At 32.7% G+C, this 27,499-nt stretch overlaps 1 protein-coding gene across 2 annotated transcripts in view; it reads right to left on the bottom strand.

The window, feature by feature from the left end:
- The window catches only part of LOC145247404 (uncharacterized), a 195,053-nt gene that overhangs the window by 9,106 nt on the left and 158,448 nt on the right, over positions 1–27,499 (bottom strand). For both annotated transcript variants that reach the window (XM_080109108.1, XM_080109109.1), the window contains one exon: positions 2,532–2,656. In XM_080109108.1, the coding sequence (XP_079965234.1) occupies positions 2,532–2,656 (125 nt within the window). The remainder of the gene's footprint in view (positions 1–2,531; positions 2,657–27,499) is intronic.

Raw genomic sequence — 27,499 nt, 5'->3', positions numbered from 1 at the left:
AACACAAAATGCACATTTTGTTAGAAACAAAACACAAATTTGTATTTAAAAAATATATCAACTAACATCAATGCATGATTTAAGAGATAAAAAAAGCTGTCCAACACATGCCAAAATGTAAAATGGATGTTAAACTTAATATGATGCTAATAATGAAGATAAGTTATAAAATTGATCCAGGAAGTGTTAAAAGTATCAGTGGCAGTGAATGTTGCATTCAGATATTGAATCTCAATTGGACAAAAGCTGAGAAAACACTTTTCATTCATCAGAATATTCTTAAACTATGAGCTCTTATTCATTGCCAACCCTTTATTTTTTATTATCTTGAGATGTTAATAAAAAAAATATGTTGTATTCTTATTCTTTATTTCGATATTGCCTTTCCCTCTATTAAATTATTTAATTTCATTCATTATTTTTTTTTTTTTACTAAAAACGTCCTGTTAACAAAGTTCAATTATTTATGAAAAAAAATCCAAATGTCAACTAATGCAAATTGATTTTGTTTTAAAAGAGAAATAAATCTGTAATAGTCCTATTTTTTTAATCAAAGGTGAGAAAAAAATAGAAAGATCTACTTGTGTTATATATGTATCCCCTTTTCAAAGTGTATTTTTACTTTTGTGAGAAGACATGCATATAACACAAGTTTTTACAGTAATATGACAATTAAAAAGATGACACTATAGCGAAATATTTGAAAAAAAAAAAAATCTAATGATGCAGTAAAGATATAAATTTTAGAAAAATTTAAACTATCTTTCAGTTGAAAGAAATTTACTTTAAACTTGTATTAGTAATTAAAATTAAAAAAATATGATTGAAGACACTTTATTCTTTATGAAATTGATATCAAAATTCATATTAATTTAATTCTTATTAAATATAAGAAAATTTTAACTTTGCTTTCATTTTATGATTACTTTTTATGCTGCGGTCACGTTCTTTCAATTGAAAAAATGTTTGTATTGTCCCATCACTAATAAAACAAAGCAAACGTTAAATAAAAACGTTTGTATTCAGTAATAAGGTGTGTTACTTAACAGCATATCAAGACTTGGGGGAGAATATTTAATGTGGAATTCAGTTATTTTGGTAAAAGTTTTTTATGATTCAAGTTTATAACATCTTCAAATATTTATTTATGGTGCACGGCTTGCAAGAGCACCAAAAACTATTTTTAGGTTATTAGGTAACTATTAAGTCTGATTTTCATAAATGAGTGTAGGATTTATTTGCATGGACAGATATGAAACCAACCAATTGTACTCTTCATTCTCAATTCTACAATACATATCAGTAGCTGACCACCCTTCAACTCATGACTTTTCAGCCATAACATGATGACTGACAAAGAAATGAGGCTTAAGCCACAAAGAAAGATTTTAATGCCACATCATATTTCTATAATAATATTCATCTTACACAACCTAACATCGCAAGTGCATTTGAGAAGTTTTATTACCACACAAGCCGAAAGGCCCAACATAAAATCAACAGTAAGTTCTTTGATATGACAAGGGCACGTTTGAAATGAATGTTTCTGTTTAGAGCATAATTGAAGGATGATACTTTACTTTTGCATTTTAAACTTTAATGCAAGCCATAAAATCAACAGTAGGTTCTCCACAATGCAATGTAGACTATAATATATTGTGAACTTCGTCATTGTGAGAGATCCTCCAGTTGCACCACGATGGATCCTCAATTAGAGCAGGCAATCAATTGATTTCATTGATTTTGATGACAAAAGTATGGGAATGTGAAACATTCATTGATCATCATTTACTCCCAGGCAACGTTGGGTCACCGTACTAGTTCTTTATATACACGTGGCATTAATTTTGCATACAAGGGGAATATCGGTTATAAAAAAGGACGAATCGGAGAGGACAGGGAGTCAAGTTTTTGACAGGAGAGAACATAGATGTTGAGAGATAGTGTTGTGAATTACGGTTTAAGTTAAGAGGAGTTGGTATGAATTACAGCGTTGATGAGGAGGAGTTCTGACATGTTCTTTTTTTCATTACAGACTTTTTACTAAAATCACATGAGAGAATGGTTGTACTTCAGGATGATTGTTTCCTTTCTAATGAGAAATGGGGTAGGGGTATTATGTGTGCATACATTTAAACTTTAAAGAATAAAAAGTAAAATCCAAAAAAATTAAAATCTCAAATGATTTCATACTTTTTTTTTTTTTTTTTTTTTTTTTTTTTACATGTTTTACGTTTGGTGTTATTAAAAAGACTATAATGACCAGAAATTACTGTTCAGTATTGTCTATATGACAGGAATACTTGGGGAGCCAACATGCAGATAATGTACAGAGATAAAAAAAAAAATCAGTCTCCATAGAGCCAAGATATCAAACATTAACGAGTATAGTTGGTTATTAAGAGTTGCATCTGATGTAAAAGAATGCACAAAAATTAATGTGACAGATGTAGAGAAAAGAGATAGGAAGACAAGAAATTGCCCTAAAAAAAAAAAAAAAAAAAAAAAAAAAGACAAAAGAGTTGACTTACAGTGCCATGGAATGTTATGGAGTCAGCGCTGCCTTCTAAGTCAATCTGTGTAATTCTGGTCAGCGTTACGAGTTCTTGCTGGAGACGTTCCATTATTCCACTGTCAAAGAAATCGCCTGTTCTCACTGAAAAAATAAATTGCTTGAATGTAAGTAAAGAGGAATAAAAGTGATTAAAAAAAAAAATACAATAAAAAAAAAAACAAAAAAAAAAACAATGCTTATTTCTTAAAATAAACCTTGCATATATCTTGAAATTAACTGACATATCTTTAAGGGTATTACTTTAAATGTTTTGTAATGGTAAAGGTAATTTTGTGATCAGCCAGTTTCGAAGAAATATATTCTTAGTAAAAAAGTTTTATAAGTTTATAATCAAATGCAAAAAAAAAACGAGACATGTGGTAAACAAAACAAAATAACGGACTCAGATGGCAAATATTCACAAAAGAGATATTTTATGTGTTTAAAATGGAAGTTTACAGAAATAGGAAAAACAGTGTGCTTGTGGATATTTTTAGAATTCTTGTAAAAACAAGGGCGATTCATTAGCTGAGATATTAAAGAGGTTTTGAGTTGATCAATTAAGAGCCATACATAACAAGGGTCAAGAAATCAAAATCAAAACTTCTCTTAAATAAATTATATTCCATTGAAAGTTGTTTATAAGAGTTAATGTTTATTTGATTTCATATTAGGAAGAAAGTTCAAGGATGATGACTGGAAATATTTCAATTGATAAGTTTATACAGATTAACAAACGATAATGAGTCAAGGAGTCATGTGCGTGTGTGTGTTCGCTAAGGTGTGTGAGTGGAGAGAGATGTTGCAGAAATGAGCACCCAACAACGACATCAATCCGTAAACTCTGGTCACCTGGATTCCACTTAAAAAAAAATCTGGCCTTTTAAAAGATTTAGGTGACTTCCAGAAAGACCATTTTGAATAAATTCAAGAAGATTAGCCCAAAACATAATTATTTTTATTCAAGATAGTGTATGTGCAAATGATGCGCATACAAATGCATTTTGATGTTGTACGTCGATGTATAAACACATCATTCTCAGTGAAAAACATTTTTAGATTCATCAGCATGTGTGAGAAAGCGAGAGATATGTTATACGATAAACAAAAACAATGAGTTCAGAAGGCATACATTCACAAAAGTGATGTTTCATTTATATTCAAAATAGAAGATTACAGCAATAGGGAAAACAGAATGTTCGTGAATATTTTAGAATCTTTGTAAAACAAGAGGGATGCCGAGGATGCCGGTCTGTGGATTTCTGTTCAACTTGTTAAATAAAGAAAAATCAGGATTTTAAGTGGTTAAAGTGGCTCCCAAAAAGACCATTTCTCATGAATTCAGAAAGTTCTCTAACTGGTTCAAAATATAATTATTTGCTTTTATTCAGGATAGTGTATGCACAAATGATGTGTGTACAAACGAGTTTACGCATTTTGATTTTGGATGCAGTGGTGTAAACATCGACCACTACATACCCATCCCAGGAAAGAGCACATATTTTAACACCCTTCGGAGATCTCTTTAGCAACCGGAAGTCAGATTTCAAAGCATTCAAAGCAATTGCAAACACATTTGAATTAATGAAGACTGATAACGGATGACAAATCTGAAATTATGGGTTAGAAGGGAAAAGATCAATTGAAAAAGCATTACCTTCAGAGTCTAGACAGTTTATCTAGGACTTATCACATTAACAAGCTGTTCCATTTTAATGGATTGTGTCATCCTTTTTCGCTACTTCAGCATTTATAATGCTATAAAATATCTTTTCCTGGTCTCTTAAAACCTGTTTTAGGTGACATCATGTAGTCCCTCCAACTAGATGTTTCCCACTTATTTAAGTGTATGTCATCCTATTGTGACGTCATTCAGCGTGTATGGAGACAGACAAAATAACAAGAGCTTCAATAGTAAGTAAATTTAAATAAAATGATTCCATCAGTATATTTTAAAATGATTGATTTTTTTTTTTTTTTTTCTTTTAGTTATTATTTTAAGAATTGGAATAATTTTGAACATTTTTATAGAAGGGTTCATTCATCTTCAGGAGAGTCTAACAAATTGTACCCTGAAATAATTTAAAAAAAAAAAAAAAAAAAGTTAGGGAAAAACTGTAAAAATAAAGCTGACATGATTAAAGTTATTGACTGAGAAAAAAAGTTTTAATTTTGCAGTGTTAAGCCTTGGAGGTCTTAAAATGATCAGAACAACAAAAAAAAATAAAAAAATAGAAAAAAAAAAAATAAATAAATAAATAAATAAAATGGAGGCCATGATCCTGCCAACAAAGACTGCAGGTTTGAACTTCTTTGAGAATGAAGAACCAGAATGTTTCCAGTTTTGCTTTGAATCTTTGATTCACGTTTAAAATAATGAATTCTTTTCGGCTTGGACTTAAGTCAACATTCTCAGAACCAACCTTTCATATTTCCAAGATATGTTAAAGCAGAATGAAGCAAACCACAACATCAATATGGTTTTAATAGTCCGCTTTCATATAAAACCATACAATGAACTTCAGTAGTGGGATGATCTGACCAATAGCCATATGTGCTGTTTCTATCCTGCTCGAATTCCTCGTCCCATTTCTTCAAAACTGTATAGGAAAGGAGAGTTCTCAGCAAGTATCTATACTATTTCTTCATGTATTTCTTTTGGGTGTCATCTTTCTTTTGCAAATAATTTATGACTGCTCTGGCCTCTCTCTGTGGTCTATTTTAACATTTATCACACACTACTTACCTTTGTATGGGTCTCAACTGCACAGAAATGAGTTTTTCTAATTTTATCAGTGGTAGTGCATTCCACAACAAAAGATGTTTGCTATAGTTATTTCTGGAAGAGGATTTGGAACCCTTATATAGCATGAGAAATCAAGACACATTGAAAGGAACAGATAGACAGAAAATAAATGTAGCTTTAATAAAAACTGTAGAAAAGAGAGAGAGAGATAGAGAGAGAATGATAGATTTTAGATGAATGGTAGATGTGGCAAGGTGTGATAAAACTTGAAAAACCGATTCAAATGCCAGCATATTAACCACACATCCATTGAAATTATATATAAGAAAAAAATATAGCCTGTTGAGTCACTCACTAAGTTTAAGTGAAATTGTTTGAATGAGCTAAAATATTTTGCAGAGCCAGTTATAAATAAAAAATGTTAAAAAATTGATAAAATTAATTGCTTTCATTTTGCTCCCTTTTCTTTTTCAACGAAAGGTTAAATAGTATCACTGCCTGTGGTGATATTCTATTTTATTCATCATGAACTATTCCAATGATTTTGTTCTTTTCTTTCTTTAGTAATAAACAGCTCCCTTTCTCCCCTCAAAACTTTTAAACACGTCCTTAACCCTATCACTAACCCTAAGTTTGAGTAGCACACCCACCCAAATAATCTCTTTTAACCCTGTTACTAACCACAACTCAGAATGGCAATCACTCAACAAAAAAGGTTGTAAAACCAGATATCTATATATCTATAAAAGTGTGTGTGTGTGTGTGTGTGTGTGTGTGCGCATTTCCCTACCAAATTACTCTGTCAATTTTTCAGGCTACAGACTCGAGATTTGACATAAGGGGTATTGAGATTTGGGAAAATCTTTAATAGGTTTTCAATCAGAAATTTGACTGTCAAGAGGTAAAAGTTCAACGATTTGACTTTTGAAAACTCTACCAAACTCTTCTGCCAATTTTAGGTCTAAACAGTTGAAATTTTAGATGGAGGTTGCTTAGACATAGGTCAAACTTTAATTTTATTCGAGCCCAAAACAATAAAATTTGGGTCAAGGTAAGAAAAAATTGGACCTCTGCAGTCTCTACCAAATTACTCTGCCAATGTTTGGTCTAAACATTTGAAATTTTACATAAACTGTATTCAAGCATAGGGCAAGCTTTTTAATTGGTCTTTGGCCAAAAAATTTGGCTGCTAAGGGGTTAAAGTTAAAAAAAATTTGACCTTTGCAGTCTCTCACAAACTATTCAGCCAATTTTAGGTCTAACCATTTGAAAGTTTACATAAAGGGTATTCAGACATGCAAGATTTTTAATCAGTTTTTGGGCGAAAATTTGGCTGCTAAGAGGTAAAAGTTGAAAGAGTTGACCTTTGCAGACTACCAAACTCCTCCATCAATTTTGGGTCCAAACATTTGAAATTTTAGATGTAGGTTACCTGGACACGAGACAAACTTTAATATATATATATATATATATATATATATATATATATGCACTGTATAATGTTATAAAAAGAGCCCAAGCAAAGCCAGGCTGAACTGCTAGTAATAGTCTAAAATTAAGACACCCTTTTCCCCTTAAAATGCACAGAGTTTATCTCCCATAGCAAAAACGAGAATTGGTTAACTGCCCTAAAACGTTAGCATAGCCCGAAATGTGAAATGATTTTGCTAAATTTACATACAAAATTATCCCCTACACTGAATTCTAAAAAAAAATTCAGTCATTTTCTTAATACAGTTTTTCATGTATTCACATATAATTACCTAAAAATGTAGAATTTTATTTTTTTAGATGGAGGGGGGGGTGATTAAGTTATGAGTGTTAATCTAAAATACCATTTTTCTTTTTTAATACTGAAAATATTGAGGGATATGTTTTGACTTTATTTTTGCTTTTAAATTTATATTCTATTAAAATCAGATATTTGGGATGTTTCAGCCCATATCATCCAGCCCCGATATCCTCGCCCCTCAGATTTTTTTCTTATGAACACTTTGTAAAATTTATGTAAAAACTAAGAAATCTACATTTTCAGCTATATTTGAATAAAGGAGACCATTTTTGTCAGAGGGTTGATTTCAGCCCAGAAATAAGAAATTGGTGTGTTATGACACCTTATTTTGGACCACAAAAATTTTAGAAAATTTGTAATTTTGGAGTAAAAAATAATCCTCTTAGGCCTAAATTTCATCTAAGTATGTTTTCAAGGGTGAGAAATCCAAAAATCATAGTTAGAAAAGCACCAAATGAAAGGAAAGATGTAATTTTGACCAATTCATGTGCTACCGCTGAAGTTTTTAAGAGGTTGTTTAGCCCTCTAAAGCAAAACAACAAAAAGGATAACTGTGGTGTCTTTCCTGAAACAATTTATGAATTTAAAAAATAAAATAGGATGAAATTTTCATAAAAATCAAAAAATATTTCTTGGCATTACCACTATTCTGGTGTATTAAAAGCCCAAAATTTAGTATTTTCAAAAAATTTCGATATAAGTAAGAAAATTGCAATATTTGTGACAGACTAGTGTGATCCCCTTAATATAGATTTTTATTTTTTGGGGACTCACTTTACAATTTAATTTACAGATCTCACCACATGCAGTATATTAGCTATTTGTGTATGAAATAACGATTTTATTTCAAATCATGTTTGAGTTTTCACAGGGCAAAACTATGCTGGTCAGAATTTGGGCATTTTATAAGTTGTTCTTTGCTTGTGGTGTTCTTTATCAGTTTGTCATTGCTGAAGAGACTTCCTTATGCAGTTCCTGTATTATTATAATAATAAAAAACCCAAAAATATTCAACTAAGAATAGTTTTCAGGTACAGTTACATGCACACGACACATTTCAAAATCTTGGTCACACTTTTGAACAAAATTTGATGATTTTGAACAGGTATGATATACCCCATATTATACACTTCTCTGGGTCAAACTTCAATAGGAAATTTAAATTTGGACATTTCAATGCAAAATCTGAAAATTTTTTAAATTAATAGAAGCCCAGGATATGGGAGCACTCAATGTTGAACACTTTTTGGCAAAACATCCATATAAAACAAAACACTTTTTTGAAGGTTAAAATTGAAAATCTGACTCATAAATGTTCCTTATATGGATAGGAAACTTTTATATGTGCCAGATTTTTAATTTGGGATTTCCAAAAATGTGTTTTTACATTTTCAATAATTTTTCAGAAAATCCCAAAAAAAGTCACAAATGTCAAAAATTCTTGGCAAGTATTTACTTTTAAATTGGAGAATTTCTTGTAGCCTGATGAGATAGTTATTTATCAAATGAGGATGCATGGGTATTGCTGGAGGCAAAAAGTTTATATCCCACAAGTTATACCGAGAAAATGAGAAAAAAAAAATGTAAAAATCTGGAATTTGTCACTGGCCACATACCACCATATTGAGCATAAAATACCAATAACTAAGTCTTGACTTGGGTTCATTGCTTTTTTAGACCATCATAAGGTACTGATGGCAATCAGCCCAAGTTGTGTCGAGAAACATTACAAAAACTAAAGACCATTTTAAATCAGGGTTTGAAAATTTTTGTCACCTAAAATAGTCCTTTTTACCCTATTTTTGGTCACAAATGGTAAAAAAAAAAAAAAAAAAAAAAAAAAAACGTATCGGAAACATGTTAAGAAATCATCTGGTAAAAACACTTTTTGCCTGGCAAATTGTATACTTGACAATATTTCAACAAATCAGTGTTGTACGAGTGCCTAATCATACCATTATGTTTTCGGACAAGCATGTCTATTGACCTTGAAATAGTTATTCATGGCTTGCACAGGGACTTTTTAAGGGACTATTCACAAATCTTGATCGCTACAATTTTTTATGCATTTAATTCCAAATAATGTGAAAATAAAAATTCTTAAATTTTAACATTCTTGACTAATAGTCCATACTTTTTGTGAAATCGGTAATTTTGGGCCATTAAAATATGGAAAACATGAGAAAATTGTCAAAATCTATACATTTCCTTTCATTAAACCATATTAAATTGATTGGAATGAGTTAAAATTGTAAAGAATAGTGCCCTGGAATGAAAGAGTGAAGACAGAGCAGTATTGTTTGAAAACAAAAAAAAATTTAGAGTAACAAGCTATTGATTTGACAATTCAAATTGAACAAATGTTAAAGTGGAACATCTTTATCAGGTAACAGTTGAAGTGAATGTAATGTTTTTCTGTTGTTTTTCAAGTTTGATAATATTGAAACTGATGATATTTATAAACATTTGTCAGTGAATGGATTATTCTGAGTGATATTTTCCAGGTAACAGTATCAGTGAATGTAATTGTTCGTGAATTTTTTTAATTTCCTCCCATAAATTTCATCTGTATCGTAGAGAATTTGAAAATAAATCAAAACTTGACTTAGAATTATTCATAACAGAGTGAAATAACTTTTTCATACGAAAGTATTTAGTTGTCAAAGGTCAAGTAAAGGTAAATTTCTCCATAGAACCCTGTGAAGATAGGTCATTTTGATGCCTACTATCTCTTACACTAGAAGGTATCACTTTGTTCCAACATGCCATTACATAACCGATGGAAATTAAATATCGATGCAATCTTTTTTGATTATTCTTTCCTTGCCATGCCAGCACCACAGAATGAGATGCAAGAGTCTCTCAAATGCAATGACTACATCACTTGCATCTTTAACAGGTTTTGGTGGCTGGCATTGATTGAGGCTATAAATAAGGATGAATAAGACTTCACTTGCAAATTCCTGCATCCACATAGGCCATCAGCTGAATTTCACTGGCCTGGTACAGATGATAAGGGATGGATTCCATTGAACAAGGTAATCATGGAGATCGCAACACCAAAAATGTCATCAAATGGAAGAACATATTTCATCACAGATGAGGAAAAGAAAAAAACCCACAACTAATTTGATAGATGTTGAAAGTACTTTGACTACTTCTGATGATTTTTTGTGCATATTGGTTTGCATATTTTACAGTGATGCATACGTAATCTGTTGAACTGTCAAAATTCTCCTGACGTTTAAGATGACAAAGCCTAAATTTCTGTAAATACAGGGTTTCCCACTTGGGTTCCAAGAGTGGGAGGTGAGGGAACACTTTTTGGACACCAATTTGAGATCCATAACCCCCTTGGAAGGGGAATAAGGGATGTTTTTGAGCTATTTTAACCAAGACAAACTGTTTTAATTTTGTTTGGAGTCTTTTAAAAGCTATTTTAAAAGTCAGACAAAAATTTTCCGGCTGAGGTAGGAGGATCCCCCCCCCACACACACACAGTGGGAAACCCTTAAATAAGAGCAGACTTGCTGGTCTGCAAACTCTCACTCGACATTCTGGCCTATGTTTTCAGGAAAGTTTTCTGTCCTACTACTCAAGGAGATCACACTAATCTGTCACAAATATTGCAAATCTTACTTAAATCGAGAAATTATTTTGAAAAATACCAAATTTCGGGGTTTAAATACACCAGAATAATGGTAATGCCAAGAGATTTTTTGAAAGTTTAATCCAATTTCATTTTAAAAATTCATAAGTTGTTTCAGGAAAAACACCAATTATCCTTTTTGTTGCTTTGCTTTGGAGGGCCAAACGACCTCTTAAAAAGTTTTGCAGTAGCACTCGAATTGGTCAAAACGAAGCCTTTCCTTTCATTTGGTACCTTTCTAACTGTAATTTTTGGATTACTCACCCTTGAAAAAATACTTGGGTGAAATTTAGGTCTAAGGATTATTTTTGACCCCAAAATTGCAAATTTTCTGTCCATGGCTGTCATCTGTAACTCCACCCCCTTCTTCCCCTCTATAACACTTCCTCTCACTTTCCCATCATGAATCGTTTGAAGTATGGCAAAATGAACATTTCCAGAGAGAGAGAGAGGGAGAAGGGAAATAAGACCAGGGAAAAATAGTAGAAAAAAGGGAAACATATAGCTAGAGATAGAGAGGGAAGAAAAAAAAAAGAAAAAAACGATCAACAGCAAAAGTCAGCTTTTTCTTATTTAAAAAAAGTAAAGAACTCATATCCTTTATACAGTGGGAGATGATGAAAATGACAGATGAATCAGTTGAGATATTTGCAAATTATAACAAAGTAGAACAATTAAAATGGAAGATTTTTTTTAACAATCCTAAAACCAATATATATTTTAGCATATGATTAAAATATGATAGAAAAAAGCCTTAGAAAGAACCAATATTCATTAACTCAGTGTTAGAAATATATAATATCCATTTCTTGGCTAAAAATAATAAATTTCTTCACATTTAACAAATAAAAACTAAATGTAAAATTATAGATGTCATAACAAATTTTATTATTTCTAGCATTCTCGCCTCTTTATCAAAACAATTGCATGAATATGAAATCATTATGAAAAAGTTGACAATTTCAACTTTGCCATTCGATGGAAAGATTTTTTTGTATGTTAAAATGTACGTTGCACAAAGAAAAACATTTTTTTTCAAACAGCACACATACATTCATCTTGTCATAAATTACTTCAGCTTTTGTTGTAATTTAAAATCTGTTTCTCTATTAAAATAATAAAATTCTTTGCATTTAACAAATAAAGAATAGATTTATAGAAAAGGTAAAAGCATGTAAAGTTATAGGTGTTTTTATAATTTTAATACTCTGAGTGCTGCTCCGTTCTTTATCAAAAAATCATAAAGTAAAAATTGAAATCATTGAGAGAAAGTGGAATTTTCAATTTTATGCAGCATTCATTTTAAAGTGCAAATACATTTTTATTTTGAGACACACACACACAAGGGGGAAAATCATGTGTGCACATGTGAATGGAGGATGTGTGTATGCATGGGCGTGCTTTACAGCATATCAACTGTTCACTGCCAAAATCCAATACTTATTGAAAATTCATCATATATGATTAATTGAACCCAAGTTGTTATTTCATGCAAAGAGTGTTAAATGTATGTGTGTGGTATAATTATTGGATTAAAAATTTTTTACAAATTCTTCACACAGAACAGCCGAAACTGAAGATTTTTATGAATGGTTAATATTCAACAGGAAACAAATTCCTCGGTTTTGAAAATAATTTTTCTTAAAAGAAAAAGAAAAAAAGCACAGAAACTGTGAAAGAAAAAACTCAACTTGCAAAATTGCATTAGCAAGTATCAAATCACACGACCAGCTGCCACACATCAGTAAAACAAAATGAGTAAAAATCATTGCATAATAAGGTGCCTCCCCTACCTACTGACTTGTTGCTAGATGAACATCTTTAAATAATGATAAAAATTCTCAAGCTGTAAGCAAATTTGGGTTATTTTAAGAATTTGTTTCATATTGCAACAATCTTTATCAGTAGAAATTCTACAAAATTTCAAATGGATGATTCTCAATTTTTTTCTTTAAAAAATTTTTTTTTATGAAAATTGCTTTAGAAAAGGCATGGAGCACTTGATGATAAAATAATAGCTAATAAAAACGAAAGATGATTATAGGAAGGACAGGAGATGCCTATTAACCTTAGCCTTGAAAAGACCAAGGCTGTAGGTAGGAAGAAAAGTGAGCAGGAAAAGAGTTCCACAACCTTGCAGTTCTTGGAAAGAAGCTACTGGAATAAGAAGCTGCAGTACAATGAGGTATCAAAACAGTAAATTGATGAAAACCACGGGACCAGGGAGTCAAATGAACGGTAACAAAAGAAGCAGGGAACAGATCAGACAATTCTGAAGTACATGTCATGATAGTTTTGATAGAAATGACTGCGACTAGCAACATCACATCTGTAAGAGAGGTTGCAGTGAAAAAAGAGTGAGGCCAATCAAATTACAGATATGTTTCAGCAATTTATATAAAGAACTTGATAGAAAATCCATAACTTCAGTTTTGTAATCTTTTTTTTTTTTTTTTTTTTTTTTTTTTTTTTTTTTTTTTTTTTAACTTTTAACCATGTTTTACCAATGTCTTTACTTGCTTTCCAATAGTAAGTATCACAAACCAACCTAGTTTACAATGTGTAATGAGGAAATATAGCGAAATTCATCTCATTTTTAACTTGTTTATTTTGGGAGCATGTGGATGTAAACAAAATTTTGTCTCTTTATAAATATACAATTCTTTCTCTTGTATCATTAACAGATTTTTTTCCCAGATTAATTGAAGTTGAGTTACTGTTTGATGATGGATTATTTAGCTTTATGTGAAAAAAAAAAAAAAATTTGGTGTGCATGATATTGTGCATCCATGTTTACAGTTATGGATCCTGATAGTTGTTCTGTGCTGATGTCGATCCCACTGTCCCAAGCGCTAAAATTTCCGCCATTACTCTTTCTTGTTTGTAATCTCTCTCGAGTCATGCAGTAATAACATTTGTACCTAGGTATTTAGGTTGTCTGCCGTGATGTTTCCCAAGTTTGATAGTTGATTAGAGTTTTGTAACTGTATTTGTACTTCACTAGTTCAGTATCTTAAAGTAAATATGCTACTCATCAATATGCTGAGCTTAATATAGGGTTTTCACACACACAAAAATCTAAACTGAAAACTTTAGTGACTGAAATACTGTAGAATTTTTTGCCCTATTAACCAAATTGTGTTCCTATCTTTCTGTGATTTGATATCAAAAGTTACTATTAAAGAAAAAATTAGCTCAATTTCTACTTTGTTATATCAAGTTCAATGTGTTTGTATTGTAATGGATCTTGCATGAACAGTCAAGTTACACTCCTCTGCCATTTTTACAGATCTTTATTATTGGGTAATACAATTCTGTCCAATGTTTAAACTGGCTTGATCTAATAATTATCTATACATTAATAGGATTGCGTATGTGTTATTTATTTTGTGTCATGCTTACATCCGAGTGACTGTCATTTAATTGTTATGGACTTCCATTTCTTGTAATGGATAATTTTACCAAGAATTCTTCCTAAGTTTTGGTTTCGATTTAAATTATAGCTGATGGCACTTTTTTTTTTATTTATTTTTTTTTTTATTACATTTTCACCCCAAACAAGGCACATTCCCACTTTGGTGTAGGGGGCTACTATCAGGGTCAGCAACTACTGAGGCACTATGTAGGGATTTGGGCAGCAAGATGTCGGTTCACGTTGCACTTGAACTTCTGCATGTCAGTACAGTTAGGGAAGCAGGATCCTGGAATGGAATTCCAGAGTCTAGCGGTTCTGGGGAAGAAACTACTGGAGTAGAAAGATCTTTTACATCTAGGGATCTCTACTGTGTGGGTGTGGGATTTAGCTGCCTGTTGGGTTTGCCGAGGGTGTCTGCGTCGTGGGGGCACAGGTGTCTGCAGTTCGTCAGAGCATTCACCATTGTAGAACAAGCAGAGGGATGCAACGTTTCGTCGATGGGACAGAGGTTGAAGCTTAGATGCCAGTTCAGGGCCTATCAGATTGGCGACTCTTTTTTAAACCTTGTCTAGGAGCGAGAGACTAGTAGTAGACGCACCAGCCCAGATGTGACAACAATACTCCATACATGGGCGAATGGTGGCCTTATAGAGATACAGGATACTTTCAGGTGTCAGTAGTTTTCTAGCACAGTAGAGAGAGCCTACCTTTTTTGCAGCGGCCCTGGCAATGTTTTCAATATAATTGTTCCAGCTCATGTTTCCTGTGAACGTTAGGCCAAGCAGTTTGAAAGATGTACTCTCAGACAGGGAGTCACTGGCCATTGCTATTGGTGGCAGAGAAGGTTTCTTGTAGTTATTGAAGGAAACCAGTCTAGTCTTGGCAGCATTGAATGTGACCATCCATTTATGTCCCCATTCCACTACAGATTGGAGGTCATCCTCTAGTGTTTTTGCCATTTCTTTAGAGATGTGTTCATTTGTTTTCCTGTCATGCCTATTATAGAGTGTAGTGTCGTCAGCATATATACCCATCTCAGAGGCTGTTTTGTCAGGGAAGTCATTAATAAATATCAGGAACAATAGAGGTCCAAGAATAGACCCCTGAGGCACTCCCGCATTTATATCACACTGTTTAGATGTTCGACCGTCGAGGACAACCTGGATTTTTCTCTTATCTAAGAAGGATTTAATTATGTTAAGTATTCTACCAGTGATACCGTATGATCTGATTTTACTGAGGAGACCCTCATGCCATACCCTGTCAAAAGCCTTAGATATATCTAGAGCTACCGCTCTGCCCTCCCTCGCTTTGTCCAGTGAATGGTATATACATTCAGAGATTACAGTGAGGATGTCAGCTATGGAACGGGCTTGTCTAAATCCATATTGTTTGTCAGTCAGAAGTTTAGCATCTGTAAGGTGTCGGACTAGAGCATAATTAATTATGGTCTCAAATATTTTGGCGAAAAGTTGGAGGAGGCTAATGGGGCGATAATTTGATGGGTCAGTTCTTTTGCCAGAATTCTTGAATATTGGTACCACAGAAGCGGTTTTCCAACAACCCGGAAAGCAGGATTCATTAAGGCATTTGTTGTAGAGTTTGGAGAGAACTGGAGCTATTTCGGCTGAGCACTTTTTTAATAGCACAGCTGGGATGAGATCAGGTCCACATGCTTTTGAAGTGTCAAGATTTTTTATGATAGCATGTACCTGAGCAGGGGTGATTTTTAGATAGTCTAGCGTGGCGTCTGTCCGCAAAGGAAAGTCAGGCGGGGGGTGGTTGGAAGGGTCCAGTGTGGAGTTTGAGGCAAACCGGCTGGTAAGCATATTAGCTTTGTCAGTTGCTGAGCAAACAACCTCGTCGTGATTGTTGGTTAGTGGGGGAATTGTTGATTGCCCATTATTTACTACACTGTTGTAGATTTTCCAGAAGTCACGATTTCCCAATTTTTGTGCTTCCATGCGTTTTTTAGTGGTTTCAGTAAATTCTCTCTTGGCTGTCACTATTTCTTTCTTAACGTTATTTCTAGCTTCTATGTACTTCTGTTTGTTTGAACTGGACTTATGTTGGTTAAATCTGCGGTATGCATGCTGCCTTTGAGCAATGGCAGTTGCGCAAGTCGAAGTAAACCATTGAGGAGAGTGGGGCTTGCTATAAAATTTCCGCATGGGAACATGTGCTTCCATTGCAGTTTTGAACCATTCAGTCATCTATTCTTTTTATAAATAATTTTACCAAGAATTCTTCATAAGTTTTGGTTTTGATTATAACTGAAGGAACTCAAGTACACACACACACACACACACACACACACAGGTTTAAGCTGATGCACTCAAGTTATATGGATATACTTTTTTTATTTTTTGAAATCGCACCTTGATAATATATAAACATCGCTAGAATATTAACTCTATAATAATATATACGAAATCTGCAAGAATTAAAATATCATATTTAAGCGTACTTTACGACCGGGCTATGCCGGGCATCCCTGCTAGCTTAGATAAATACTTTTGCAGTTTTAACAAAATAGTTACAATAATATCAGAATGTCTCCATTTACGCTGAAGATCTACAAAATGCCAACATCAATATATTACATATGAATGAATCCACTGTGGAATTTCCACAGGTCCTGCTGGTTGTTTCTATTAAGATTAACTTTCATTTAGCACAAGATTTGTAAGCATTCTTAATTTGTTTGAAACCTGTTTTACTTATACATAGTGAAAATTGGCTACTGAACCAAAAGCACAAAAGATGGCAATTTTTCTAATTTCCAAGTCTTGGAAAATAAAGATAGAATCTTCTTTAAAAAAAGATTGCAGCAAGTTGTTTGAGTACCCCACCCTAAAACCACAGGAACATACATCATCATCGCAACAGTTCATATCTCTACAATCTGTTATTGCGATGATCCAAAAAGTGAAGGATCTGTTTCTCATCAAATTCTTGGAAGGGGAGGGGATAGTTCAAGAGGCACACCCCTTCCCTGCCCCCATTATTCAATCCACAGAAGTCTTACCCCTTATAAAGTAGTGTTTTTTTTTTTTTTTTTTTTTTTTTTTTGCCACCAGCTGCCTCGGGTAGTCTGACCCTGTAGCCTTCTTCTCCTTTAAAGATAAGATAATTAAGGTCACAGATGGTGAGAGAGAGAAAAAAAAAAAAGCATTAAAAGATAATTTCAATAGTCAAAAAAAAAAAAAAAAAAAAAAAAATCAGCACTAATTTGGCAACATAATTTTTATTTATTTGTTTTATTAAAAAAATAATTTTTAATTAAAGAAATTTTAAGAGCAGTATTTTCCCAATTCAAACATTTCTAATTACACCTGTTCCGGGTGGAAGTGGAGGCATATATTCTTAAAATGCTTCCCATTAATCAATCAACAATGATATTTCAAACATGAGCATGACAGACAGATGAAACAACTGTTATTTTAAACTTTAACATGATAGACAAATTGATGAACAAAATCTCTTATAGGGATGCTTGAATAACATAACAAAATTGAAGCGAAGAAAATGGTATGTTCCATGTGCTTAGTAAAAATATAAATAATTAAAATTGATAGAATTCTCAAATGTCACAACGGCTGCATAAAATAATTTAATTGTACTTCAGCTGCTGCTAAATTCTATGTCGATACTTACCTACTCATTCTGAAGATAACATCTCATCTTTCTTGTTTTTAAAGTATTAATTTTAAGATTCAGTATATTGTATACAGCGATTCTGGTATCTAATTGGTTTGTTCTTATCCCTGGTTATAAATATAATCATCCAAATTTTTGTGATCATACCCTTATAATATGCCAAACATTTTGCAACAATTTGCTTTATATTTTTGGCGATTGGGCAATCATACCTCTACTATTCAATAAAAGGAACTTGGTATGTGTGTGTGTGTGTGTGGAGGGGGGGGTCGTTTCTATGTATTTGAAAACGACCGAGCCGATTTTTATGAAATTTCATACAAATGTACTTTATGTACCTGGCAGTGTCTTAGATAGGTTTTATATTGGAATGGCTTCGATAAGTATTGATAATTCCAAAGATCCAATGAAAGAAGGAACAGGGGATTTGAACCAAAGTTAACACCTTATACAGCCTAACATCACAAGTGCTTTTGAGAAGTTTTATCACCGCACAAGCAGAAAGGCCAGGCATATAAAATTAACAGTAGGTTTTTTTGATATGATAGGGGTACGTTCGAAATGAAGGTTTGTTTAGGGCACAATTGAAGCATGATACTTGGCTTTTGCATTTTAAGCTTTAATTCAAGCCGTTATATATACAATTTTATAAAATCAACAGTAGATTCTCTACAGTGCAATGTTGACTACAATATATTTTGGACAAAGTCACTGCAGAGAGGCATGTGAAGTTTCCTCCCGATACACCACAATAGGTCCCCAACAAGAGCAGACAATTTATTTTGATTTAAAAATGGACGATTTCACCGGTTTCAATGACTAAAAATATGGGAGTGTGAAACATTTGTTGATCATCAATCCCAGGTAGCGTTGGGTCTCCCTGCTAGTCTTGTATAAAAGAGATGGAGAGTGATAACTAGGGCTATGACAAGAGAATATTCTTTTCATTATTTTGACTCGAGTATATATCAATTAATATTTTATGTTTTTAGATAGAGTGAGGTGGTTCGCGATTGATTAACGGTGTCGGATATATATTCGAGAGTCAACACAATGAAAAGAATATGCTGTTGTCATAGCCCTAGTGATAATGTACGAACATGAAACTGCCTTAGCATATTATTATATAGATAATAAATCTTGCATTTTGTAACATGAAAGAATATAAGCTTTACTTAAGCTTAGGAACCAATACAACTGGTTGCCTAGAAGCAACGGAATTACAACTGCACTCATTTGTATGTTGCACATGCAGTTAATCAAAAGTCCATAAAAATGCTTAGACATTATCAATGCAGTAGACAATGAAATAATTTAAAACTAAATGCAATAATCATACTGATATTAGCATCAACATCTGTTTAACATGATGGCATGTGTTGGACAGCTTTTAGAAATTAGCTTTTAAGTCTCATTAAGTCTTTATTTATCCCCCTTTCTCATGTCAATTCTTATTTCCTCCCATATGGACTGAACCTGCTACCTCAACTGTTCTACATCTACTAATCTCAAAACTCTCACCTATTCTTTCAATGTGACCAAACCCTCAAAGTCTACATTTCTGCACACGTTTCCCTGTCCAAATTTAATCTTCCTCTGAGGTTATCAGATCTAAGCCATCTTTAAAACTCACATTACACACATTCATCATATCATTTCTCAACATGCAAATCATATTTCGGATTTTTTTTGATTTTTTTTTAGATGAGTATTAATTATTTTTGTAATGACCTGTGGTGTAACAGATAAAGTGCTAATTAAGAAGTTATAAATGAATCTTCTGGAGGTTGAAGGTTCAACCCTCAGTGCGGGTAATACTAAGAATACAATTGCAAATTACTTAAGACTTCTACTTGATCACTGACGGAATGAAGCCAAGCTAACCCTGTGGATGAAATAAAAAGTTCTGTTTGAAATATCATAGTTTCCTGAGTTTGATAAAAAGATTCCCAAAGCTCGAGGTTACATTAGCTGAAACGTTATCAGAATGACATCCAAGATGAGAACAGTAGTCTGAATAGAAACAAGGACAATTATTATTAGAGAGTTGTAGACTTACTAGTAATGCTCACCGACCATAAAAAGGTTTTAGATATTTCAAGATTTCATCGTAGGTTTACTGAAATAGTCATATTTTAAAAATACTTTAAAATACTCAAAAATTCCACCATTTTGTTCAGAAATGAGTATCCTTTTAAATGCTTTAATAAATAATCTACATGATATATTTGAAAAATTTTAGGAAAGTAATGATAAAAATTTTAATGCTATGAAACAGACATTTTGCTTGAGATATTTTTTTAGCCCCCATGATGCTTGAAAGCTCTGTACCACTCCTCTATAAGGAATTTCATCATGAAATTTAGAAGACAATCAGAAAAAAAAAAAAACGCATAAATCTCTCTTATTGTTAGGGTACGAAATAAACTGGTCCATTCACATTTTTTTTTAATTTTTTTATTTTGTTACCTTAAAAATAAAACTTTAACATGATATGCCTAACATTTTTTAAAAATTATTTTTCATACTTCAACTTAAAATAATGTTTTAATTATTTTATGCATTAAAATAATTCTGTTGATTTCTTTTTTGGTACCAACAGTTTTCAATTAGTTTTATCCTCTCACAATTTTAACTGTTTTCAGAAAAAGTAAACAATTTAACTTGTAGCGCTCATAATTATAAGCTAATTAACAGCTAAAGCAGCAGCAGCCACTGTAGGCTGTTTACTTAAAAAAAAAAAAAAAAAAATGTGAAACAAGGCAGCTTAAAATAAAATGACAAAAAAATTAAATATTTATTATTTAAAAATATTAATGTACACTGAAAATTATAGAAAATAATAGAGTATTTTTATTTATGAAACTCAATCATGACCTTCATGATGTCTGCTGTTCGTCTCTGAACTGGCTGTCTATAGCCATCTTAACTGCAGTGGACTGTTGTGCATAATCTGCGTTCATCAGACACACTTTTGTGTTCTATGGGAGGAGCCAGCTCAGCCAATCCCTGGGTAAATGTCATCAAAGTCAAAAGTTATCCTGAACCACTGGCATTTTTTTAGCCATATTCAGAGATTTTCATCTTAATGACCCTTAGCATTATAACAGCGGAAAATAGTTAAATGAATTGTATTTTTATTAAAATTCATTATCATACAAATTGCACATTTTAACACACACACACACAAACACGCACACACACCTTTATACATAGAAAAGGGAGCTGTTAAACCTGACATAGGGATATGGGAGAAAGTAACAACACTAGTTAAACCAAGTGCAAGAGAGATACAAATGATTATACTTATGGGATGGTTAGAATCTTATAACTATTTCTTGATGGGAGTGTCTGAAAAAGCAGATGAATGCCTGGCATCCAATATCTTATCCATCCTCAGGAAAAACAGATATCTTATCCATCCTCAGGAAAAACAGATATCTTATCCATCCTCAGGAAAAACAGATATCTTATCCATCCTCAGGAAAAACAGATATCTTATCCATCCTCAGGAAAAACAGATATCTTATCCATCCTCAGGAAAAACAGATATCTTATCCATCCTCAGGAAAAACAGATATCTTATCCATCCTCAGGAAAAACAGATATCTTATCCATCCTCAGGAAAAACAGATATCTTATCCATCCTCAGGAAAAACAGATATCTTATCCATCCTCAGGAAAAACAGATATCTTATCCATCCTCAGGAAAAACAGATATCTTATCCATCCTCAGGAAAAACAGATATCTTATCCATCCTCAGGAAAAACAGATATCTTATCCATCCTCAGGAAAAACAGATATCTTATCCATCCTCAGGAAAAACAGATATCTTATCCATCCTCAGGAAAAACAGATATCTTATCCATCCTCAGGAAAAACAGATATCTTATCCATCCTCAGGAAAAACAAAAAAGATAAGAAAATTGAAAATAAATAAATAAAAACTTGATTATCAATTAGAATAAACTAGTAGCTTACTGAAAACTCAAAATCTAATTGCATTTGTACAACTATTCCATTTCCATTTTTTTAAACTCAAGATATTATAAAAACTTGCTTTTGTATTATATTAACTCTGTTTTTGATTTTTTTTTTTTTTTTTTTTTTTTTAAGAAGAATACCGTGTGTGGAGATACACTGGGCTTTAGGGAGCTTTCACAAAAGGATTATTTTGGGGGCTCCTGGCTGGTAGTTTTATTACTATATTATTGGAAACGCATGTCAATGCAGAAAAATCCTCCACTATCAAAGACCAATGAGTATTTATGTTAATAAATATGTTGTAATATTTTTGTTATTTTTTAATGACAACTTTATTACTAGCATTATTCCACCCGAGTCTTGGAGAGTTGCCTCCCATTACATACGCACAAGTTTGTTCAGATCTATATACGCATTATCGTTACATTTTTAGGGACATGTACAACATAGATAACTATTTTATCTAGAAATAAATAAGTATATTAATAAATATATATCTGCCTCGTCACCAAAAATTTAGCAAGTAAAAAACTGCCAGATTAAACCATTTCAAGTGTTTAAGAAAAAGGGAGAAAGCAGATAGCAAGTCCAAGAAACCTCTTCAATCTAAAAGAAATTTGGAAACTCCCCACTACCTCCATAATAAGAAATTTGGGTTTTTTTCCTTTTTCATACCATAACAGTGGATAAAATACTTGTAAGTTACACTCTTTTGGAGGTTTAAAGTTCAATCCTCATTGCGGGCGATACTCAAAATATCATTGCGAATTACTTAACATTCTACCCAGTCATGGCTGATGGGACGAGAGCAAGCTACCCCTGTCGATTAAATAAAGGGTTCCATTTGAAATTTCATGTAGACTTCCAAATTCAACAAGATATACACGAAGGTCAAAGGTTATGTTAACTGAAACGTTGTGAAAATAAATGAGCAAATAATACAACTTTAGTTTTGTTTTTAATTTTTCAGTTTGAGATTTTTTTTTAAACTTCACTAATTGAGATGTTATTTGATATATTAGTGCAAACACTGGAAAAACATTTTTCCTGACATTTTTGATGGAGGATGCATGCTTTGTGTGTGTGTGATTACTTCATTTAATCACATTAATATACAAAGATATAATTTTATGTGTAAATTTTTAGTATTTACTTCAACAGTGCTCAATATATAAGTAGAGCTAGGTAGTAAATTATGAAAATATATATTTTTTCATAACTTACTATATATATATATATATATATATATATATATATGTGTGTGTGTATATATATAGTAATCCACATACAGTACTGTTTCGCTGTTTCACAGCTCATCAATGCGGATAGACAGGCAACGGCCTCAAGTCAGAATAGAAACCTGACCGCCCAAATGACAGTCAAGGCTTCTCACCATTGCGCTATACGGCTGATGCTGCGTGGGTAATGAATTAATGATGTTTTGACATCATCCAAATGCCTCCGCTCAATTTGTTTACACAAAGAGCATTGCTTAATATGCTAATGGAAGTTTGTATATCACTTCCTGATAGGCTCAACCCAAGATAGGGAGCATTATAGTCATGGAATTTAAAAGAATAAGATCGATTCTTTAAGCGGAAACTTGTCGGAATAATGCAAAATACAAAGCTCAATAAATTGCTTTGAAACTTATACAGAATATAAAGGAAATTAGAAACAATATAAAAATATATATTAATGCATATTGATGTATTCGTTTATTCAATAAGAATGATACATCAATTATATAATTATTATGTCATGTACATACATATACAAGTTGATATAATATATTGTGTATAGATTTTCAGTATTTACTTCAACAATAAGTGAATAGAGCTTAGTAGTAGTAGTAGTAGTATGAACATATATTAATGGGTTAGTTGCTATAAATATATTTGAACATAATATAATAACATCTATCCATATGTCAACCTATAAGTTTCAGATACATTCTGATGTGGCAGCATAGAAAATAATATTGTTGGGAATATCAACAATGATGAGGATGCAGTCCGAGAAGATTATGGTGTGTATACTGCCCAGTTCTATTCAAGCCACTAAGCAACTTCAGAGAATTAAAATTTTATACAGCAAACAAATTGTCTAGTGTTTAATGCTAGTAAATTCTTCATCTAATATAAATCTAATGTAAAGATCATTTTCACTCACAGACAATGACAGCTGCTCATGCTTATGCTAGTAGATTATAATTATGATCTCAAAAATTACATCTGATCCTTTTCATAACTTTATTTAGCTATACTATTGATAGCTGAAATACCTGTTGCGAGTGGAGTTCAGAGTAAGACACTCCTGAAACTGCTAAATAAATGTAGAAGATCACGATCCAACATCTCTCTTTCTCTAATGGTTCTTTTTCATTTTTCTACAAAGATGGGAATATCCTCCATGTTGATGGTTCTCCATCCAAATGCCTGCTGTACACATGACTGATGTCACTCCAGAATTATCCCAGGTGCAAGCAGTGATGTCAAAGACGACATCATACCAAGTTTTCTTAGGTAGGTCAAGTCGATATCAACCATTCACAGATAGCTCCAGGGCATGTTTGATAGCTCCATCAGATTATTGAACATGCCTGTATCATCCATTTTATTTGGCTTCTTCAAACTACTATTCTTGTCTTAAGTGTCCTTTATACAACGTTACAATGTAACCTGTGATCTTCAGGTGTATCTTGTCAAACTCGGAAATATTTTCAGAGTAGTTTGAATAATCCAAATAATCCTCATTTCACAAATTTAGATACGCAATGCCTATACCAGTCCTCTCTCTTTAATTATGCACTCAATGTCCAAAATACTAAGTCTAGACAACAGCTGCTTGGAAGAGGTGTATTTGATATGCTTTGGTTAAATGTTGCAGATTCTTCAGATCATTGTCTTGAATGCAAAGCATGATTTTTTTTTTAAATCTCAATGAATGAAATCAACTACACATAGATACAGTAAAAATAAAGCTAGCACAAGTGATACTGGCATAATATGTGCAAGGTGACCAACCTACCTAGTTGCAGATGGGACATTACAGTTTTTCCTTCTCCTAGATTAGTTGCCTTCAAATCAATCTATCCAACTATTTAATCCATTGAGGTAGGTTGGAGCGAATCATACCTTTATTGAGTGATTCAATAGCCCTGGCATAACAAACACAATATGCTGATCCAATAGTCTGTGCTCTTAGTCATTACGTTACCATGGAGAGATATATGGAGCATATATTGTATATGAGGACAGATTTATACATAAACAAAAAGTGAAACGAGAGGTAAAGGTCGAAAAAGTAATTACTCTCACATTGGAAAGGGTGAAGTGGCATCGATATCAACTATCACGCTTTTGCAGATATTTCGAGTTTACACACTTCTTAACCCATTTCTGGCCAATTTTTAAAATTTTGTTAATTTATTGCCAAAAATCTTTTGTAAATAAAATCTTATATTTGAGCAAAATCACCTTTTAAAGATTTATTTGATTTTATAGGATAGTGAGAGTATTCATTTATATGATATATAAATTTAGGTCAGTTATAGGAACTACGTAACTAAAAATGTTTGATTTGATGATATACAAAATAGACTAGCTTTTCACAGTATACTGAAAACCGAGATGCCAAATGTTGCTAATATACATCAGTCTGTGTAATATTTGATATCTCTGAAAAATGCTAATATTGCTAAAATATGTCTAATTACCCCTCTTCACACAAATTTTCCAGTCATTATTTACATGTTGCGTATCTTCCATTCCAACCATCATCAATGGACAAGGTGATTATATAAGTATCTGACAAAGCCAAACTCTTCGCTAAGAATTTTGCATCAAACTCCACCCTGTATAATCCCTTCCAAAATTTCATCTTAAGACTGAAAATACTCAGAGCGACATCCATGTATCTGTCCCAGATGTTGCCAGACTTATCAAGAACCTGTATTTTAGGAAAGCAACTGGCTCTAACAACCTTTCAATTATAGTGCTTGAAAAATTAGTTCCTATACTTACAAAGTTGTTTATATGCTACCTTAAGGAGAGATGCTTCCCAACACTTTGGAAAACCTTGACAGTCTGCCCAATATTTAAAAATACAGGGGATTGGTCTTCTGCATCTCAGTACAGATTAATCAGTCTCTTGTGTATCATGAACAAGTTGCTTGAGTATGTGATAAATAGAGTTGTCAATCACTTCAGCAAAAACAACCTATTCAGCAACAAGCAATATGATTTTTGTTCTAAGATCAACAGATTATATGCTGACTGTAATATCACACAGAATCAGTGAATCTTTTAATGTTGGCCTCATTTCTAGAGCAATAGATCTTGACATATCGAAGACATTTGATAGGGTTTGGCATAAAGGTCTACTTCAGATTTCCAGCTACAAAATAACTGGAAATGTCCTCTTCATCATCAAATCTTTCCTCTTCGATAGGTTTATTTAACTAGTTGTTGATGGGTAGAAATCCGAAGCTCAGATTATTAAGACATGCATGCCTCAGGGATCTATTCTGGGGCCTACCCTCTCCCTGATCTTCATTAACAACCTCCCAAGTCATGTACTATGATCATTCACCTACATCTATGTGGATGATACTACCATCTTTAGCAACACTTCAAAGGTCAGCAATGACCAAGATCTTTCTAATTCTCTCTCCTCCGACCTGGAGCATGTGATACAATAGGGTAACAAATGGCTAGTGACCTTTAATGCACCCAAAACTAAACTTTTATCTTTTTACCAGTAACACTCAATTCACTACTTGGCCCCAATTGAAATAAATTGCTCTTATCTTAAGAAAGCATCCTATTTTGACAAACTTCTGGGACTGACCTTCCCCTTTGACCTGAATTGGAAGACCTACATAAGATCCATTGTCAAAATCACTAGAAAAGTGGTGGAATCATTCTATTGTTCCAGAAAATATCTCACTCCTGAAGCAACCCTCTACCTGTACAAGAGTCAAATACATCCCAAGATGGAGTACTGTTGCTAGGAGTTCCTAAGAGTACCCTTCCCTGTCTTGACAGGGTACAAAACCATCTTCGAAATTTAATGGATGAGAACCCTTTTGTCTCCCTATTTCCTTTCTCACAGAAGAGACAAGAGTCTGTCTCTGCTTTAGTGTTACTTTTATGGTAAGTGTTCGACTGAGATTCAATCTATCCGCCCTTCCCATAAAACCTTTATAACATATACTCACCTAGCTAAAACAACCATCAGTAATTTCCCTTACTCTCTATCTGTGCCTAAAACTAAATGAAAATTTTATGAGCAGAGTTTCTTTCCTAGAACTGTCCATCTATGGAACACAATACTGTGGGACTGCTTCATGGTCGTTTTCAGGTCTAATGTAAATAAGTTCTTATTGAGCTGTCCTCTTCAATAATTAAGCCTTACTCAAGCTCCACCATTACTGATCATTGGGTATTGTCCCACCATCTACCTAACACTTATTAACCCTTATCCTAGAGTGGCCTCCAGGCCTTGATAAGCGGTGACCCTAAAATAAAGGAAGATATGTATATAAAATATATATTGAATTGAATTAAAAATAAACTGTTGATGAAGTAAATACTGAAAGATACATCTATGTAATATATTACTTCATGATATTAAGTATTCATATACAAAATAGTTATACTAAGAAAGTTTAAATTATTACATGGAAGCAATTAAT

Source organism: Euprymna scolopes, chromosome 25 (genome assembly GCF_053919585.1).
Source record: "Euprymna scolopes isolate OS-2025 chromosome 25, ASM5391958v1, whole genome shotgun sequence".
NCBI lineage: Eukaryota > Metazoa > Mollusca > Cephalopoda > Sepiida > Sepiolidae > Euprymna > Euprymna scolopes.
Note: the sequence above shows the minus strand (reverse complement) of the source record. Positions and strands in the feature narration are given on the sequence as shown.